This window comes from Nerophis lumbriciformis, linkage group LG36 (assembly GCF_033978685.3).
Source record: "Nerophis lumbriciformis linkage group LG36, RoL_Nlum_v2.1, whole genome shotgun sequence".
Classification (NCBI taxonomy): Eukaryota; Metazoa; Chordata; class Actinopteri; order Syngnathiformes; family Syngnathidae; genus Nerophis; species Nerophis lumbriciformis.
The window spans coordinates 11,803,623-11,822,500 of NC_084583.2; the positions used below are offsets into that span (position 1 = coordinate 11,803,623).

Below are 18,878 nucleotides of genomic sequence, written 5' to 3' on the forward strand. Positions count from 1 at the left end.
TTAACACATTACCGTAAAATCTCAAATAATATTATTTATCTCATTCAAGTAAGAGACTCGGCCAGGGGTCGGCAACCTTTACCAGTCAAAGAGCCATTTTGACCAGTTTCACAAATTAAAGAAAACAATGGGAGCCAAAATAATCTTTTGAAATTTAAAATGAAATAACACTGCATACAAAGTTTTCTTTTTGCTTTGTGTTATGTATAAACCAAGGGTCTCAGACACACGGCCCACACCTTAATATAAAAATTGAATGTTAGTGCGGCCCGCGGGTTTTATATGAATGGCGCTTGACAGCGTCATACTTGTCAACCCTCCCGGTTTTTCCGGCAGACAACGAATTACAGGGCAACTATTGTCTCGAACATGCCGTGATGTTACAACATCTAGCGCCCACTACAACCAGCGTACCGGCCCAGCCACACGTTGTATGGGGCTTCTGCTTGCTCACATAAGTGACAGCAAGGCATACTTGGTCAACAACCACACAGGTTACACTGACGGTGGCGGTATAAAAAACTTTAACACTCTGCGTGGTGCAGTGGGAGAGTGGCCGTGCGCAACCCAAGGGTCCCTGGTTCAATCCCCACCTAGTACCAACCTCGTCATGTCCGTTGTGTCCTGAGCAAGACACTTCACCCTTGCTCCTGATGGGTGCTGGTTAGCGCCTTGCATGGCAGCTCCCTCCATCAGTGTGTGAATGTGTGTGTGAATGGGTAAATGTGGAAGTAGTGTCAAAAGCGCTTTGAGTACCTTGAAGGTAGAAAAGCGCTATACAAGTACAACCCATTTATCATTTATCATTACTAATAATGCGCCACACTGTGAACCCACACCAAACAAGAATGACAAACACATTTCGAGAGAACATCTGCACCGTAACACAACATAAACACAACAGAACAAATACCCAGAATCCCATGCAGCCCTAACTCTTCCGGGCTACATTACACACCCCCGCTACCAAACCCCGCCCACCTCAACCGACGCACAGAGGGGGGGGGGGGGTTTGGTGGTAGCAGGGGTGTATAATGTAGCCCGGAAGAGTCAGGGCTGCATGGGATTCTGGGTATTTGTTCTGTTGTGTTAAGGTGCAGATGTTCTCCCGAAATGTGTTTGTCATTCTTGTTTGGTTTTGGTTCAAAGTGTGGTGTATTATTAGTAAGAGTGTTAAAGTTGTTTTATATGGCCACCGTCAGTGTAACCTGTGTGGCTGTTGACCAAGTATGCCTTGCTGTCACTTACATGTGCAAGCAGCAGATGCATATAACTAGAGGCTGGGCTGGCACGCTGTTGATACAGATTGTAGAGGGTGCCAAATGGTGTACCATCATGGCACGCCTCTATTATTATTGTAAGGGAGAAAATCGAAGTATGTTAATCCCGGGAGTTTTCTGCGAGAGGCACTGAAATCCGGAAGTCTCCCGGGTTGGCAAGTATGCAGCTGAGCCGCATCAGAGTGATCAAAGAGCCGCATGCGGCTCCGGAGCCGCAGGTTGCCGACCCCTGGACTAGGCGTATATCAGCAATCGTCACACACACACGTCAACCAATAAAAATTTGGCGGGGGTGGGTCATGGCAGAAGTGCATTGTGGAAAAAAAAGATACTACCTGCTACTTCCGTACCTAATAAAAATTGATCATTTCAACATTGGCGGTAACTTATAAAAACTGAGAAGGGCTGAACAAAAATGGCACCGAAAAGGAAATCATATACTGCAGGTTACAAGCTGGAAGTAGTGAAATATGCAGCAAAAAACGGCAATCGAGCAGCAGAAAGAAAGTTTGGAGTAAGCTAGAAACTTGTAAAGGACTGGCGAAAAGCGGTGGCTACTCTTAATGAAATGAAGAAAACTAAAAAAGCTAATCGCGGGCTAAAAGCCAGGTGGCCACAGCTCGAGGAACGAATTCACAAATGGGTGCTGCCGGGAGAGGCTTGTCAACCGTACAGTTGCGTCTCCACGCCCAGGTAGTTGCCAAGGAGATGAATATAAATGACTTTGCGGGAGGACCTTCTTGGTGTTACCGCTTCATGCAACGCAATCGCCTCTCTATCAGAGCAAGGACAACCATGTCCCAAAAACTGTCAGCAGACTTCCAATCCAATGTAGACAGTTTCCGCGAGTTCTTTGAAAAGCATGTAAGTGAGCACAACGTGACACCGGATCATATTATTAACATGGACGAGGTCATGTAAATTTCCCCCAAAAATGCGACTTATATATGTTTTTTCCTTCTTTATAATACATTTTCGGCCGGTGCGACTTAAACTCCGGAGCGATTTATAATCCGAAAAATACGGTAATAACAAAGTCAAAACAACAAATAGCTAACTGTCCTTATTTGTAGCCGCCCGGCTTACAATCACGCACACACACAGTCACTAGCCCCTGTGGTGCACTCAAAACTCCTTTACTTTAACAGCCAGTTGTGTACAATAATTAGATTAATAAAGGAAAGAAATCAAATCAACTTTACCTTGGGGACGGCGTGGCGCAGTGGGAGAATGGCCGTGCGCGACCCGAGGGTCCCTGGTTCAATCCCCACCTAGTACCAACCTCGTCATGTCCGTTGTGTCCTGAGCAAGACACTTCACCCTTGCTCCTGATGGGTGCTGGTTAGCGCCTTGCATGGCAGCTCCCTCCATCAGTGTGTGAATGTGTGTGTGAATGGGTAAATGTGGAAGTAGTGTCAAAGCGCTTTGAGTACCTTGAAGGTAGAAAAGCGCTATACAAGTACAACCCATTGTCGGTTCTTTTTTTTGCGTGCCATGGTAGAGGGGCGTTGAGTCAGAGTCGAGAACACTGTGGATACTTCCTAAATGTTTCAAACCACACATCGCTTTCTTTGGACTCATTGAAAAAAATAAAAATGAAAAAAATATTTTAAAAATATATAAAACAAAATATGAAAAAAATATAAAAATGTTGCAAAAAGGCTAAATGACATTTACAAAGTAGAACATAGCACAGTAGCTAACAGCAACACGGTCTGAATGAGCACCAACAGCAATCAGCCCGCCCACAATGGCTGTGCTGCCAGGCATAGAATGACTGCGCTGTGAGGCACGCAGTGTGTGGATGAAACTTTTGTAAACAAAGATACAGTTTGTTTGTCAAAACGTATTTTATTACGGTCGGTGGCTCACAGATCGAAAAGATTATACAATGAGGGGTTTGTAAATTGAGGTTCAACTGTATTTTTATTCGACAGGCTTAGCACTATCCATCCTTTTTCTACCGCTTGTCCCGTTCAGGGTCTATTCAGTCATTTAAACCCTTACCAAGACATGTATTGCTTATGATTCCGCATCGATTTACAAACCCCGTTTCCATATGAGTTGGAAAATTGTGTTAGATGTAAATATAAACGGAATACAATGATTTGCAAATCATTTTCAACCCATATTCAGTTGGGTTCATTTTTTTTTTGCAAATAATCATTAACTTTAGAATTTGATGCCAGCAACACGTGACAAAGAAGTTGGGAAAGGTGGCAATAAATACTGATAAAGTTGAGGAATGCTCATCAAACACTTATTTGGAACATCCCACAGGTGAACAGGCAAATTGGGAACAGGTGGGTGCCATGATTGGGTATAAAAGTAGATTCCATGAAATGCTCAGTCATTCACAAACAAGGATGGGGCGAGAGTCACCACTTTGTCAACAAATGCGTGAGCAAATTGTTGAACAGTTTAAGAAAAACCTTTCTCAACCAGCTATTGCAAGGAATTTAGGGATTTCACCATCTACGGTCCATAATATCATCAAAGGGTTCAGAGAATCTGGAGAAATCACTGCATGTAAGCAGCTAAGCCCGTGACCTTCGATCCCTCAGGCTGTACTGCATCAACAAGCAACATCAGTGTGTAAAGGATATCACCACATGGGCTCGGGAACACTTCAGAAACCCACTGTCAGTAACTACAGTTGGTCGCTACATCTGTAAGTGCAAGTTAAAACTCTCCTATGCAAGGCGAAAACCGTTTATCAACAACACCCAGAAACGCCGTCGGCTTCACTGGGCCTGAGCTCATCTAAGATGGACTGATACAAAGTGGAAAAGTGTTCTGTGGTCTGACGAGTCCACATTTCAAATTGTTTTTGGAAACTGTGGACGTCGTGTCCTCTGGACCAAAGAGGAAAAGAACCTTAAAAAGCTTAAAAAATTAGTTTCGTCAGTTCCCAAACGTTTACTGAGTGTTGTTAAAAGGAAAGGACATGTAACACAGTGGTGAACATGCCCTTTCCCAACTACTTTGGCACGTGTTGCAGCCATGAAATTCTAAGTTAATTATTATTTGCAAAAAAAAAAAATAAAGTTTATGAGTTTGAACATCAAATATCTTGTCTTTGTAGCATATTCAACTGAATATGGGTTGAAAAGGATTTGCAAAGCATTGTATTCCATTGATATTTACATCTAACACAATTTCCCAACTCATATGGAAACGGGGTTTGTAGTTGTTGGTCTTATGGCGTGATCAGTCTGGTTACCTAATAGACGCTTTTGAGGTTTGATGAATGTACATCCAGGCTCATGTCATGAAAGTAGGGCTGTAGTTAACAACTAATTTGATAATCGATTAATCTGTCGATTATTACTTCGATTAATCGATTAATAATCGGATAAAAGAGACAAACTACATTTCTATCCTTTCCAGTATTTTATTGAAAAAAACAGCATACTGACACTATACATATTTTCATTATTGTTTCTCAGCTGTTTGTAAATGTTGCAGTTTATAAATAAAGGTTAATAAATAAATAAAAAACTCTGCGCATGCGCATAGCATAGATTCAACGAATCGATGACTAAATTAATCGCCAACTATTTTTATAATCGATGTAATCGATTAGTTGTTGCAGCCCTACATGAAAGCACACAATGGAAAGACTCTTTTTTTTAATTTTTTTTTATCATGCCATTTAAAAGTGTCAAATTATCATGGCGCTCCTCTCGCCGCAGGTTATGGGACATCGAGTGTGGCGCATGTTTGCGAGTGCTGGAGGGCCATGAAGAGCTTGTGCGTTGCATTCGCTTCGACAACAAGAGGATTGTCAGTGGCGCTTATGATGGGTGAGTCTTCTCTCCGAACAAGCACCTTTGTTTTCTATACCACTCGTACTTTGTGCCTTAACATCGTGTCATGTTTCTCTCTGCAGTAAGATTAAAGTGTGGGACTTGCAGGCAGCGCTGGACCCGCGAGCCCCTGCAAGCACACTATGCCTGCGAACTCTAGTGGTGAGTGATGCAATGGACTTCTCAACCACTGCAAAGTACAGCAAGATTAATAAACATGTTAAAAGAATAGCGCTATCATCAAAACTGACCATCATTGTCTTTGTAAAATGTATGTATTTGTCTTGTACATGTTTTATATACTATACCAGGGGTGCACAAACTTTTTCTGCAGGCGAGCTACTTTTTAAATTGACCAAGTAGAGGGGATCTACCTCATTCATTTATATAATTTATATGTATTTATTTATGAAAGAGACGTTTTTGTTAACAAGTTAAAGGTGTTTAATGATAATACAAGTATGTTTAACATATAGATTCCTTTCTTTCATGAAGACAAGAATATAAGTTGGTGTATTAGCTGATTCTGATGACTTGCATTGATTGGGATCAGACAGTAGTGATGATAACGTCCACATTTTCAAATGGAGGAGAAAGAAAGTACTAATTTCTGTCCAATACCACATGAAAGTGGTTGGTTTTTAGGCATCTTATTTGTCCAGCTTCCATACTAGTTTTTATACACTTTACAAGAAATACATTGGCGGTAGGGATGTCCGATAACATCGGACTGTCGATATTATTGGCCGATAAATGCTTTAAAATGTTATATCGGAAATTATCGGTATCGGTTTCAGAAAGTAAAATTGATGACTTTCTAAAACGCCGCTGTGTACACGGACATTGGGAGAAGTACAGAGCGCCAATAAACCTTAAAGGCACTGCCTTAGCGTGCCGGCTCAATCACATAATACCTAAAGCTTTTCCCACAAACAAGTGAATGCAAAGCATACTTGGTCAACAGCCATACAGATCACACTGAGGGTGGCCGTATAAACAACTTTAACACTGTTACAAATATGCGCCACACTGTGAACCCACACCAAACAAGAATGACAAACACATTTCGGGAGAACATCCGCACCGCACCGTAACACAACATAAACACAACAGAACAAATACCCAGAAACCCTTGCAGCACTAACTCTTCCGGGACGCTACAATATACACCCCCCGCTACCCCCTATCCCCCCCTCCCCACCTCAACCTCCTCATGCTCTCTCAGGGAGAGCATGTTCCAAATTCCCAGCTGCTGTTTTGAGGCATGTTAAACAAAATAATGCACTTTGTGACTTCAATAATAAATATGGCAGTGCCATGTTGGCACTTTTTTCCATAACTTGAGTTGAAGTTGTTCTCTTATTTTGGAAAACCTTGTTACATTGTTTAATGCATCCAGCGGGGCATCACAACAAAATTAGGCATAATAATGTGTAGAGATGTCCGATAATATCGGCCGATAAATGCGTTAAAATGTAATATCGGAAATTGACGGTATCGTTTTTTTAATTATTGGTATCGTTTTTGTTTTTTTTATAATTTTTTTTGTTTTTTGTTTTTTTATTAAATCAACATAAAAAACACAAGATACACTTACAATTAGTGCACCAACCCAAAAAACCTCCCTCCCCCATTCACACTCATTCACACAAAAGGGTTGTTTCTTTCTGTTATTAATATTCTGGTTCCTACATTATATATCAATATATATCAATACAGTCTGCAAGGGATACAGTCCGTAAGCACACATGATTGTGCGTGCTGCTGGTCCACTAATAGTACTAACCTTTAACAGTTAATTTGACTCATTTTCATTAATTACTAGTTTCTATGTAACTGTTTTTATATTGTTTTACTTTCTTTTTTATTCAAGAAAATGTTTTTAATTTATTCATCTTATTTTAATTTATTAATTTTTTTTAAAAGAACCTTATCTTCACCATACCTGGTTGTCCAAATTAGGCATTATAATGTGTTAATTCCACGACTGTATATATCGGTTGATATCGGTATCGGTTGATATCGGTATTGGTAATTAAAGAGTTGGACAATATCGGAATATCGGCAAAAAGCCATTATCGGACATCCCTAATAATGTGTTAATTCCACAACTGTATATATCGGTATCGGTTGATATCGGTATCGGTAATTAAGATTTGGACAATATCGGACATCTCTATTTGACGGCAAACTCCGTAGCTTGCTAGCTCGAGCCCGCCAGCTTTCCGAGACTTGTTTTGTTAGCGCAGGCAGGATGCAGCAGCGCTTTTATTGTGAAGACAGGAACTCTGCAGTCGGTCTTTAGAGTTTTGACGGCAGGTACGGCGCGAGAGTCTGTTGAAATAAAAAGTGTTTCTCGCCTTTCTGTCGGTCATTTTTTCTTAATAATGCTCTGGCAGCAGCCAGCGTCATCTCACAAGACCCCCGGGTGCCGTGAATGTCAATCAAGTGACGAAAGTGACGTCATAGTGAAGATTGATGATCGCAAATTTTTAGGTCTTTTTTTTTTTTTTTAATGCCCGGCTGGTGATCAACTGACACACCCTCCACCATCGACCGGTAGCTCGCGACCGACGTAAAACTAGTGAGCATCCTGGATGATGCCAGTCACCCTCTGCATAGCGTTATCAGTAGCCAGAGGAGCCTGTTCAGTGCTAGACTGCTTCATCCCAAGTGCAGGACTAAAAGACTAAAAAACCGGGGGTGCAAAACAATAACAGTGCAATACTTTTTCATAACATGGTAACTACTGCCTAGTTTCTCTTGTTATATTCTTATTTTACTGTTATATTTTTATTCTCATTGTTGCTTTTTATTGTTATTCTTATTGTAATATTTTATATTTTTCTATTTTGTTTCCATTTATACCCCCATTATTTACTTTTTACTTTTTAAATTCGATCTCAATTTTGTACACTACTGCTGGAATTTTAATTTTCCTGAGGGAACTCTCCTGAAGGAATCAATAAAGTACTATCTATCTATCTAATGTGCACCCCTGTACTATACTGTATATTTGTGCAGGTTTACCTAATAGTAGCTGATCTTGTTTAATGTCTGACAGTGTATTGTTGTAATTGTTGTTCCAGGAGCATTCTGGCCGCGTGTTCCGCCTGCAGTTTGATGAGTTCCAGATCATTAGCAGCTCTCACGACGACACCATTCTGATCTGGGACTTCTTGAACGTTTTGACCAATGGCCAGTCAGAAGGACGATCCCCCTCCCGCACCTATACGTACATTTCTAGATAGCAGGTACGCACGCACACGTATGTAGACAGCCGTTTGATTTAGGTCGAAGTATGCCTCTGTCTTCAAGATGTTCTTTTTTCTGCTGATCTGGTGAAAAAGATACGTAAGCATGTCTTCACCGTAGCTTAAATCATCTCGCCTCAAACAGGCGATCCGAACTAGTTCGAGTAATTTGCTTTTTTCTTCTTTTTCTTCAGCCGTGTAGAATTACTGCCAACTTAAACGCTGATCCCTTTCAAGTGTGTCAAATGTTCCATGTTTCCATACAAATGTGCCCGTCAATGAATGATTCCAGAGCGTGTGCTTCACTCTCCACTGTACGCACATCTGGCCTTCCCTCAGTGTGAAGAGCTTTTTCCATCTGTGCTCGCACTGTTAGAAATCAAGAGCACTCAGGAATGTCCCCACATCTGTCGGCATGTCAGCTGACTTTCTACTCTCACATGCATCGCTACCCAAGGGATGGATAGAATACCCGATTCATTGATTTCTTAAAGGGGAACATTATCACAATTTCAGAATGGTTAAAACCATTAAAAATCAGTTCCCAGTGGCTTATTATATTTTTCGAAGATTTTTTCAAAATTTTACCCATCACGCAATATCCCTAAAAAAAGCTTCAAAGTGCCTGATTTTAACCATCGTTATATACACCCGTCCATTCTCCTGTGACGTCACATAGTGATGCCAACACAAACAAACATGGCGCATAAAACCGCAAGCTATAGCGACAATAGCTCAGATTCAGACTCGGATTTCAGCGGCTTAAGCGATTCAACAGATTACGAATGTATTGAAACGGATGGTTGTAGTGTGGAGGCAGGTAGCGAAAACGAAATTGAAGAAGAAACTGAAGCTATTGAGCCATATCGGTTTGAACCGTATGCAAGCGAACCCGACGAAAACGACACGACAGCCAGCGACACGGGAGAAAGCGAGGACGAATTCGGCGATCGCCTTCTAACCAACGATTGGTATGTGTTTGTTTGGCATTAAAGGAAACTAACAACTATGAACTAGGTTTACAGCATATGAAATACATTTGGCAACAACATGCACTTTGAGAGTGCAGACAGCCCAGTTTTCATCAATTAATATATCCTGTAGACATACCCTCATCCGCTCTCTTTTCCTGAAAGCTTATCTGTCCAGTTTTGGAGTTGATGTCAGCAGGCCAGGGAAGCTAGGGTCGATATTCTTCTCTTGATCATCTTCGGTGGCATAAGGGACGGTGTGAGCCAAGACGTCCAGGGGGTTTAGCTCGCTCGTCTGCGGGAACAAACTGCCGCCATTGCTTGCCGTGCTACCGAGGACCTTTGTCCCTGAATGGCTCACACACTCCGGCAGATTCAATGGGGGTCTGGCGGCAGATTTCTTTGACTTTATCGTTGGAAATGCATCTGCTTTGAGTGTCGCAGGATATCCACACATTCTTGCCATCTCTGTCGTAGCATAGCGTTCGTCGTAAAATGTGCGGAACAAACGTCCAATTTCTTGCCACTTTCGCATCTTTGGGCCACTGGTGCAACTTGAATCCGTCCCTGTTCGTGTTGTTACACCCTCCAACAACACACCGACGAGGCATGATGTCTCCAAGGTACGGAAAACAGTCGAAAAAACGGAAAATAACAGAGCTGATTTGACTCGGTGTTTGAGAAAATGGCGGATTGCTTCCCGATGTGACGCCACGTTGTGACGTCATCGCTCCGAGAGCGAATATTAGAAAGGCGTTTAATTTGCCAAAATTCACCCATTTAGAGTTCGGAAATCGGTTAAAAAAATATATGGTCTTTTTTCTGCAACATCAAGGTATATATTGACGCTTACATAGGTCTGGTGATAATGTTCCCCTTTAAGAATTCACGTTGTTTATGCGGAACTGAAATTTGCAACTCGTCTTTAAGCAGTTGATGCAAATTGGAGTGTTCTAATAAGTTTCTCCTCATTATTCTGTGCCACTAAACAGGAGTTCAGAATATTCAGATCGGTTATCTCGTTCCATTGAACATATTTTTTCAAAGCAAAGCAATTCCAGTACTATGACGCTGATTAATTTCCAAACGTTGGAATTTCAAAACGGCAGCACGGTGGAACAGGGGTTAGTGCATGTGCCTCACAATACGAAGGTCCTGAGTAGTCCTGAGTTCAATCCCAGGCTCGGGATCTTTCTGTGTGGAGTTTGCATGTTCTCCCCATGACTGCGTGGGTTCCCTCCGGGTACTCCGGCTTCCTTCCACCTCCAAAGACATGTACCGTACCTGGGGATAGGCTCCTCCCACCTCCAAAAACATGCACCTGGGTATAGGTTGATTGGCAACACTAAATGATCCCTAGTGTGTGAATGTGAGTGTGAATGTTGTTTGTCTATCTGTGTTGGTCCTGTGATGAGGTGGCGACTTGTCCAGGGTGTACCCCGCCTTCTGCCCGAATGCAGCTGATATAGGCTCCAGCACACCCCGCAATCCCGAAAGGGACAAGCGGTAGAAAATGGATGGATGGAATTTCAAAACAAACTTTCCCCATCAAAAAATATAAGACTTATACCAGGGATGTCAAATTCAAGGCCCTGGGGCCACATAAAACACAAAGGCCTTGAAATAATATGCGTCAATAAAGTACTTTATCTTTTCTTACTAAATGTATTTGTTCTTTCCATTTTAACAGGAAAAAAATGCAGGTACCGCATGACATTGCATACCTTTTAAATCTTTAATATTATCCAATATAGCAAAAAATATATTATCATACTCTCCAAACATTTTATTTTGTTAAAATACTTTAATTTCTGCTTGACTTATGGTTTTAGAGCAAGTTATCCATCAAATTGTACACTGTAAAAATGACAATACATTTTAATGTAAAATTTGCAAGGTTTTACAACATATTACTGTAAATTGAAACTTTTGTTTTTTTACGGGAAATTCTGTCGACTGAGCTGCCAGTGTTATTACTGTAAGATCTATGGTTGTTATTTTTACTGTTAATGGTTAAACAGTATCACCGTTTTTTTAACGGTAAACAATTGGCAGCTCAGTTGCCAGAATAAAATAAAAACATTGGTAAAGTTTTTCCATTTACCGTAATATGTTGCAAAAAACACTGCACATTTTATAGTAAAATTCTGGTGATTGAGTTGCTGGTTGTGTACTGTAAAAAACTGATTTTTTTACATTTTAGGTGAAAAATTTATATAATAATCAAATGCATAGGCAAATTCATATATCATTCGTTGTTACAAGCGGCCCTCTGAGGGCTGCCATAGCTACAATGTGGCCCTCAATGAAAATGAGTTTGACAGCCCTGGCTTATACGAATGTGATTGATAAATCTAATACATTTAAATAATACATTTCAGGCCGATTACAGTGATCAGTTGTCAGCATATTCACTCTATCCAACAGAAATGTGCATGACAACAGCCGATCTTCCGGTTGTAAGCTACCACGGAAGTAGACAGAATAACTGAACTTGGAGCTCAACATGGAGCTGAGAGCAGCAAAATAAATGTCAGCTGTTAAAAATATTATAAGATCACCACCAGGTTAGCTGATGTGACCGTTAGTGCACTGCAAAAAGTCAGTGTTCAAAAACAAGAAAAAAAAATACAAAAATTAGGGGTATTTTATTTGAACTAAGCAAAATTATCTGCCAATAGAACAAGAAAATTTGGCTTGTCAAGACTTTCCAAAACAAGTAAAACCTCAATGAACCCAAAAAATCCTTAAAATAAGTATATTCTCACTAATAACAAGTGCACTTATCTCATACTTGCCAAACCTCCCGGATTTTCCGGGAGACTCCCGAAATTCAGCGCCTCTCCCGAAAACCTCCCGGGACAAATTTTCTCCCGAAAATCTCCCGAAATTCAGGCGGACTAACCCACAATATAAACAGCATACCTGCCCAATCACGTTATAACTGTAGAATGATGGAGGGCGAGGTCTTGGTTTCTTATGTGCGTTTATTGTTAGGCAGTTTCATTAACGTCCTCCCAGCGCGGCAACAACACACAACAACAGCAGTCACGTTTTTGTCTACCGTAAAGCAGTTTGTCTGCCGTAAACAGCAATGTTGTGACACTCTTAAACAGGACAATACTGCCATCTAGTGCATTTGATGAAAGCACTTTTGTGCGTGCCACACATCAATGCATCATCAGAGAGGGTGTTCAGCATGATTCGCAAAATAGTGACAGAGAATAGAACAAGAATGGACAATTCAACCCTTAACTCAACAATGAGTAGATGAGTGTTGTGTGTGTATATGTGTAAATAAATGAACACTGAAATTCAAGTATTTATTTTATATATATATATATATATATATATATATATATATATATATATATATATATAAAATAAAATAAATATATATATTTATATATATATATATATATAATAAAATAAATATATATATATATATATATATATATATATATATATAGCTAGAATTCACTGAAGGTCAAGTATTTCTTATATATATATATACATATATATATATATATATATATATATATAAAATACTTGACTTGTTGAATTGTAGCTGTAAATATACTCCTCCCCTTTTAGCCACGCCCCCGTCCCACCCCGACCTTATAACCCGGTGCGCCTAATGTACGGAATACTTTTTCTTGAATGACAAACACATTTCGGGAGAACATCCGCACCGTAACACAACATAAACACAACAGAACAAATACCCAGAACCCCTTGCAGCACTAACTCTTCCGGGACGCTACAATATACACCCCCGTCCCCCCCAGCCCCCACCTAAACCTCCTCATGCTCTCTCAGGGAGAGCATGTCCCAAATTCCAGGCTGCTGTTTTGAGGCATGTTAAAAAAAATAATGCACCATGTTGGCATTTTTTTTTCATAACTTGAGTTGATTTATTTTGGAAAACCTTGTTACATTGTTTAATGCATCCAGCGGGGCATCACAACAAAATTAGGCATAATAATGTGTTAATTCCACGACTGTATATATCGGTATCGGTTGATATCGGAATCGGTAATTAAGAGTTGGACAATATCGGATATCGGCAAAAAAGCCATTATCGGACATCTCTAATAATAATATGACCCCTTTAATGCCGCCTGTAATCCGGTGCGCCTTTTGTATGAAAATAGACCTGACTAGACCCGCTCATTGGCAGTGTGCCTTTAAATCCGGTGCGCCCTATGGTCCGGAAAATTACCGGCGCGCTTGAAGTTACTCAACAAAAGTCTGCACATCTGTGTGAAGAATGCTATTCAGCTGGTGTTTGTGCCCACTAAGCAGACCAGAACTATGTCTCTGTTTCCCCCAGGTGGCTCCATGCACCGCACCCTCTCTTGTTGGAGCTGATTGGGCTTGATGGGTGCGTCCATCGTGGAAAGGAGCCCATCTCTTCCCCCTCCTCTTTGTCATCTCTTTGTCCACTTCCACGCCCGCTCGCGCCTCCTTCCAGACTCGAGACAGAACCTCTGAACGTGTGCCCGTTTTCCAGCCAGCGCCGCAGATGCTCGACAATAGAACCGACGGCACTTCCCCAGGAGTTTCACCTTCTACTAATTTATGTTTTGTAAAATACACTAATGACAGTATTAACAGACCCTAAATAAGTCCCCCCTCTCGATAAAAATTCACAAAGCTTCTGCTCTTCTGTTTTTCCACCCCAAGCCAATAACTGGACAGACAAGGACTTGCTTACAGTTCTATTTATAGATGACATACACACACACACATACACACATGCAAAATGCGCACACGGAGCGGCACAGCTGGACAAGAGGATGGCCGGAGCTGTGACGCAGGAGACAGAGACTCTTTAGTCAGCTCCAGGAAAAAAAGAAGGAAGGATGGGCAAGACGGAGGGAGCGCATGAGGCGGAGGTGCATTCTGGAGACCTCGGGTGTCCTCGCACGCTTCCCTCTCACCTCACTCCTCGACATCTAACCTCCCCCCCAACAACTACTTCCCTTCCTGCTTCATGTCCCCGCCCCTTCCACCCCCAGAGATGCACACTAGCTTGGAGTACGGGGGGCACACACACAGGTGAGTGTGTGCTTATTATGTACGTGGACTTGGCAGAACAGCAAAAGTGTCAGACATGCATGTGAGGTTGCCATGGATACAGCAACTTCTGCTATTTTGTTTTTCTTTAACTCTTATTTTTTTCTATGACAGTTATTTTCTAATTTTATTCGAGTATGTTTTTTGTTTGTTAGTACAAATTCATACTAGTCCTCTCCCTTCTTTTTTTTTTTTGCTTTTCTTTCTTCTAACTTCACGTCTGTTTGTCCGTCCCGCTCACTCCATCTCTGTGCTCGCTTTGGTTATGAGAGAAGCTGGAATTCCCGAGGCTCAAAATTTAGTTGTAAACGGACTTGTCTTGTCTAAAATTGTGTTGTATATTAAAAATGATTTTTTAAAGAAGAAAAATGACCTTATTGTGAATAAAGTACTTGACAGTGAGTGTTGAGCCAATTGTAACTGGGACGCTTGTCTAATTGTTATGTCGTATGGGAAAGAAAGTGTGGGAGGACAGCACTAAATAACATTTATTTTATTTTCTAGCGGAGACCAACATGGATATGTTCTTTGCAGCCAGACTTTTTGTGGTCAGAATTAACTCTTTAATTTTCTGTCGGTGTTCCATTGAATTACCTAATAGTTATTCCGACTTATGCAAGCTTTGAGTGGAGAGATGCTGCCCTTTCGAAGTTAATGTACTAATTCTTGCAAATAGTAAACCAAAACAGGCAAAGGGTTGAGCAGGATCCTCATAAGGAAGTTATGTGAATGACACCTCAGTGAGTGTGTGGCACACTCACTGGGTGTATGGACACTGCACTGATACTGTGTACAGGCCAAAAATTTAGACAGACCTTTTCAATCAATCAATCAATGTTTATTTATATAGCCCTAAATCACAAGTGTCTCAAAGGGCTGCACAAGCCACAACGACATCCTCGGTATAGCCCACATAAGGGCAAGGAAAAACTCACCCCAGTGGGACGTCGATGTGAATGACTATGAGAAACCTTGGAGAGGACCGCATATGTGGGTAACCCCCCCCCCCCCCCCCCCCCTCTAGGGAGACCGAATGCAATGGATGTCGAGTGGGTCTAACATAATATTGTGAGAGTCCAGTCCATAGTGGATCCAGCATAACAGTAAGAGTCCAGTCCACAGTCGGGTCTGCAGGAAACCATCCCGAGCGGAGACGGGTCAGCAGCGCAGAGATGTTCCCAACCGATATACAGGCGAGCGGTCCACCCCGGGTCCCGACCCCGGACAGCCAGCACCGGATCTGTGTGTCTCCCCTTCCACAAGGGATAGGGGGGAGCAGAGGAGAAAAGAAAAGAAACGGCAGATCAACTGGTCTAAAAAAAGGGGGGCTATTCAAAGGCTAGAGTATACAAATGAGTTTTGAGATGGGACTTAAATGTTTCTACTGAGGTAGCATCTCTAACTGTTACCGGGAGGGCATTCCATAGTACTGGAGCCCGAATAGAAAACGCTCTACAGCCCGCAGACTTTTTATGGGCTCTGGGAATCACTAATAAGCCGGAGTTCTTTGAACGCAGATTTCTTGCCGGGACATATGGTACAATACAATCGACAAGATAGGCTGGAGCTAGACCGTGTAGTATTTTATACGTAAGTAGTAAAACCTTAAAGTCGCATCTTAAGTGCACAGGAAGCCAGTGCAGGTGAGCCAGTATAGGCGTAATATGATCAAACTTTCTTGTTCTTGTCAAAAGTCTAGCAGCCGCATTTTGTACCAACTGTAATCTTTTAATGCTAGACATAGGGAGACCCGAAAATAATACGTTACAGTAATCGAGACGAGACGTAACGAACGCATGAATAATGATCTCAGCGTCGCTAGTGGATAAAATAGAACGAATTTTAGCGATATTACGGAGATGAAAGAAGGCCGTTTTAGTAACACTCTTAATGTGTGATTCAAACGAGAGAGTTGGGTCGAAGATAATACCCAGATTCTTTGCCGAGTCGCTTTGTGTAATTGTTTGGTTGTCAAATGTTAAGGTGGTATTATCAAATAAATGTCGGTGTTTAGCAGGACCGATAATCAGCATTTCCGTTTTCTTAGTGTTGAGTTGCAAGAAGTTAGCGGACATCCATTGTTTAATTTCATTAAGACACGCCTCCAGCTGTCTACAATCCGGCGTGTTGGTCAGCTTTAGGGGCATGTAGAGTTGGGTGTCATCAGCATAGCAATGAAAGCTAACACCGTATTTGCGTATGATGTCGCCTAGCGGCAACATGTAAATACTAAAGAGTGCAGGGCCAAGAACCGAACCTTGGGGGACTCCGCACGTTACCTTAACATAGTCCGAGGTCACATTGTTATGGGAGACGCACTGCATCCTGTCAGTAAGATAAGAGTTAAACCACGACAAAGCTAAGTCTGACATACCATACGTGTTTTGATACGCTCTAATAAAATGTTATGATCGACGGTATCGAAAGCAGCGCTAAGATCAAGAAGCAGCAACATAGATGACGCATCAGAATCCATCGTTAGCAGTAGATCATTAGTCATTTTTGCGAGGGCTGTCTCCGTAGAGTGATTTGCCCTGAAACCGGATTGAAAAGGTTCACAGAGATTGTTAGACATTAAGTGTTCATTTAGCTGCTGTGTGACAATTTTTTCGAGGATTTTCGAGATAAACGGAAGGTGGGACACCGGCCGGTAGTTTACCATGAGGTCTTGGGCATGACGTTAAAGTGCAGATTTAAGGTCTACCACAAAGGCTGCGATGGTGGAAGAAGGCTGCAGCAGAAAAGGGTCCCCAGTCGTCTTGGATTCCATGCCACTGGACCCTGACCCGATTCTGTCAAGGATCGTGTGGTGACTGTCTGTGCACCAGTCTCCCCACGTAAAACAAAGTCACGCACAGCCATCCTCCATAAAGGGATACACCCCTACCAGGAGGATCGTCATACTCGTTCGAGTGACCGCCGATGATGATGATATACAGGATCGAGGTTAGGTCTTTTGAGCAAAGGATGAATAACCGCTTTTTTGAATGCTAGTGGAACAGTGCCAGAGGAAAGTGATAAGTTTATAATATTTAGCACTGATGGACCTAATAATACAAAAAGCTCCTTAATAAGTTTCCCAGGAAATGGGTCAAGTAAACATGTTGTTTGTTTTGTCCCATTGACACATCTTAACAATTCCTCTAGTGTTATTTCATCAAAGAGAGAGAAACTATTTTGGAGGGCGGTATCCTTCGTAGATACAGTTGTATCTGTGTTAATAGAACCCAGTTGTAGCTGCGATGCATTGTCTTTAATCTCCTTTCTAATGAGTTCAATTTTCTTATTAAAGAAATTCATAAAATCATCTGCTGTGTGGGTGGAGCTACTGGGAGGAGTCCCTTGTTGGGTTAGCGATGCTACTGTACTAAACAAAAATTTCGGATCATTTTTGTTGAGGTGGATGAGATTTGAGTAATATTTAGCTTTAGCTAGGGTAAGCATGTGTTTATAAGTTATTAAACTATCACTCCATGCTTGATGGAAAACCTCAAGTTTAGTAGCGCGCCATTTGCGTTCCAGCTTTCTACATGATAATTTATGGGCTCTAGTTTCTTCTGTAAACCATGGGGTGCGCCTTTTAGGGGCTCTTTTAAGCTTTAGCGGTGCTATACTATCAATGATGTCGCGCAGGGCGTCGTTAAAGTTGTTAGTGAGGTTATCAATAGAGCCGACATAATTTGGGAATGGTGCCATTACCGAAGGCAGTAGGCCAGCAAGAGTCATCGTTGTGGCAGCATTAATGTTGCGGCTGCTATAGTAGTTATTATTATTAGTTTGTTGACAATGAGTCAGAACTTCAAATTTTATAAGGTAATGATCGGACATTACTTTAGTATACGGGAGTATCGTAACTTTGGAGGTGGTGACACCCCTGACCAGCACTAGATCTATCGTATTTCCGTTGCGATGCGTAGGTTCATTTATTATTTGTGTAAGACCACAGCTATCAATTATAGTCTGGAGCGCCATGCACTGAGGGTCCGATGGGGTATTCATATGGATATTAAAGTCCCCCATTATGATTATATTGTCGGCGTGCGTCACTAAATCAGCAACGAACTCTGAAAATTCACTGATGAAGTCCGAATTGGGTCCTGGGGGGCGGTAGATAACAGCCAGGTGGAGAGGCAGCGGTGTGACAAACCTCATAGTAAGCATCTCAAACGAGTTATATTTATTATTTAGGTTCGGGGTAAGATTAAAGTTTTTATTGTGTATGAGTGCAACTCCCCCACCCCTTTTAATGGGACGGGCAATATGCGCTCCCGCATAGCCAGGAGGAGACGCCTCACCCAGCGCAAAGAAATCGTCTGGTTTGAGCCAGGTCTCGGCGAGACCAATAACGTCAAGATTATTGTCTCTAATGACCTCATTAACTAATAGCGTTTTGGAAGATAATGATCTTATGTTTAAGAAGCCCATATTATAGGTAGTGGGCTGTTTTGAGGAGTTTTTGTTGAAATTATCCGTAGTAGCAATATT

General features: G+C 41.7%; 1 protein-coding gene across 1 annotated transcript in view; it reads left to right on the plus strand.

Moving 5' to 3' along the window:
- Positions 1-14,813, plus strand: part of LOC133576735 (F-box and WD repeat domain-containing 11-B) — a 58,367-nt gene extending 43,554 nt beyond the window's left edge. The window contains exons 10-13 of the mRNA XM_061930067.2: positions 4,976-5,086; positions 5,173-5,251; positions 8,179-8,343; positions 13,648-14,813. Of these exons, the coding sequence (XP_061786051.1) occupies positions 4,976-5,086; positions 5,173-5,251; positions 8,179-8,340 (352 nt within the window). The 3' untranslated portion in view covers positions 8,341-8,343; positions 13,648-14,813. The remainder of the gene's footprint in view (positions 1-4,975; positions 5,087-5,172; positions 5,252-8,178; positions 8,344-13,647) is intronic.
- Positions 14,814-18,878: the final 4,065 nt, after the last annotated feature.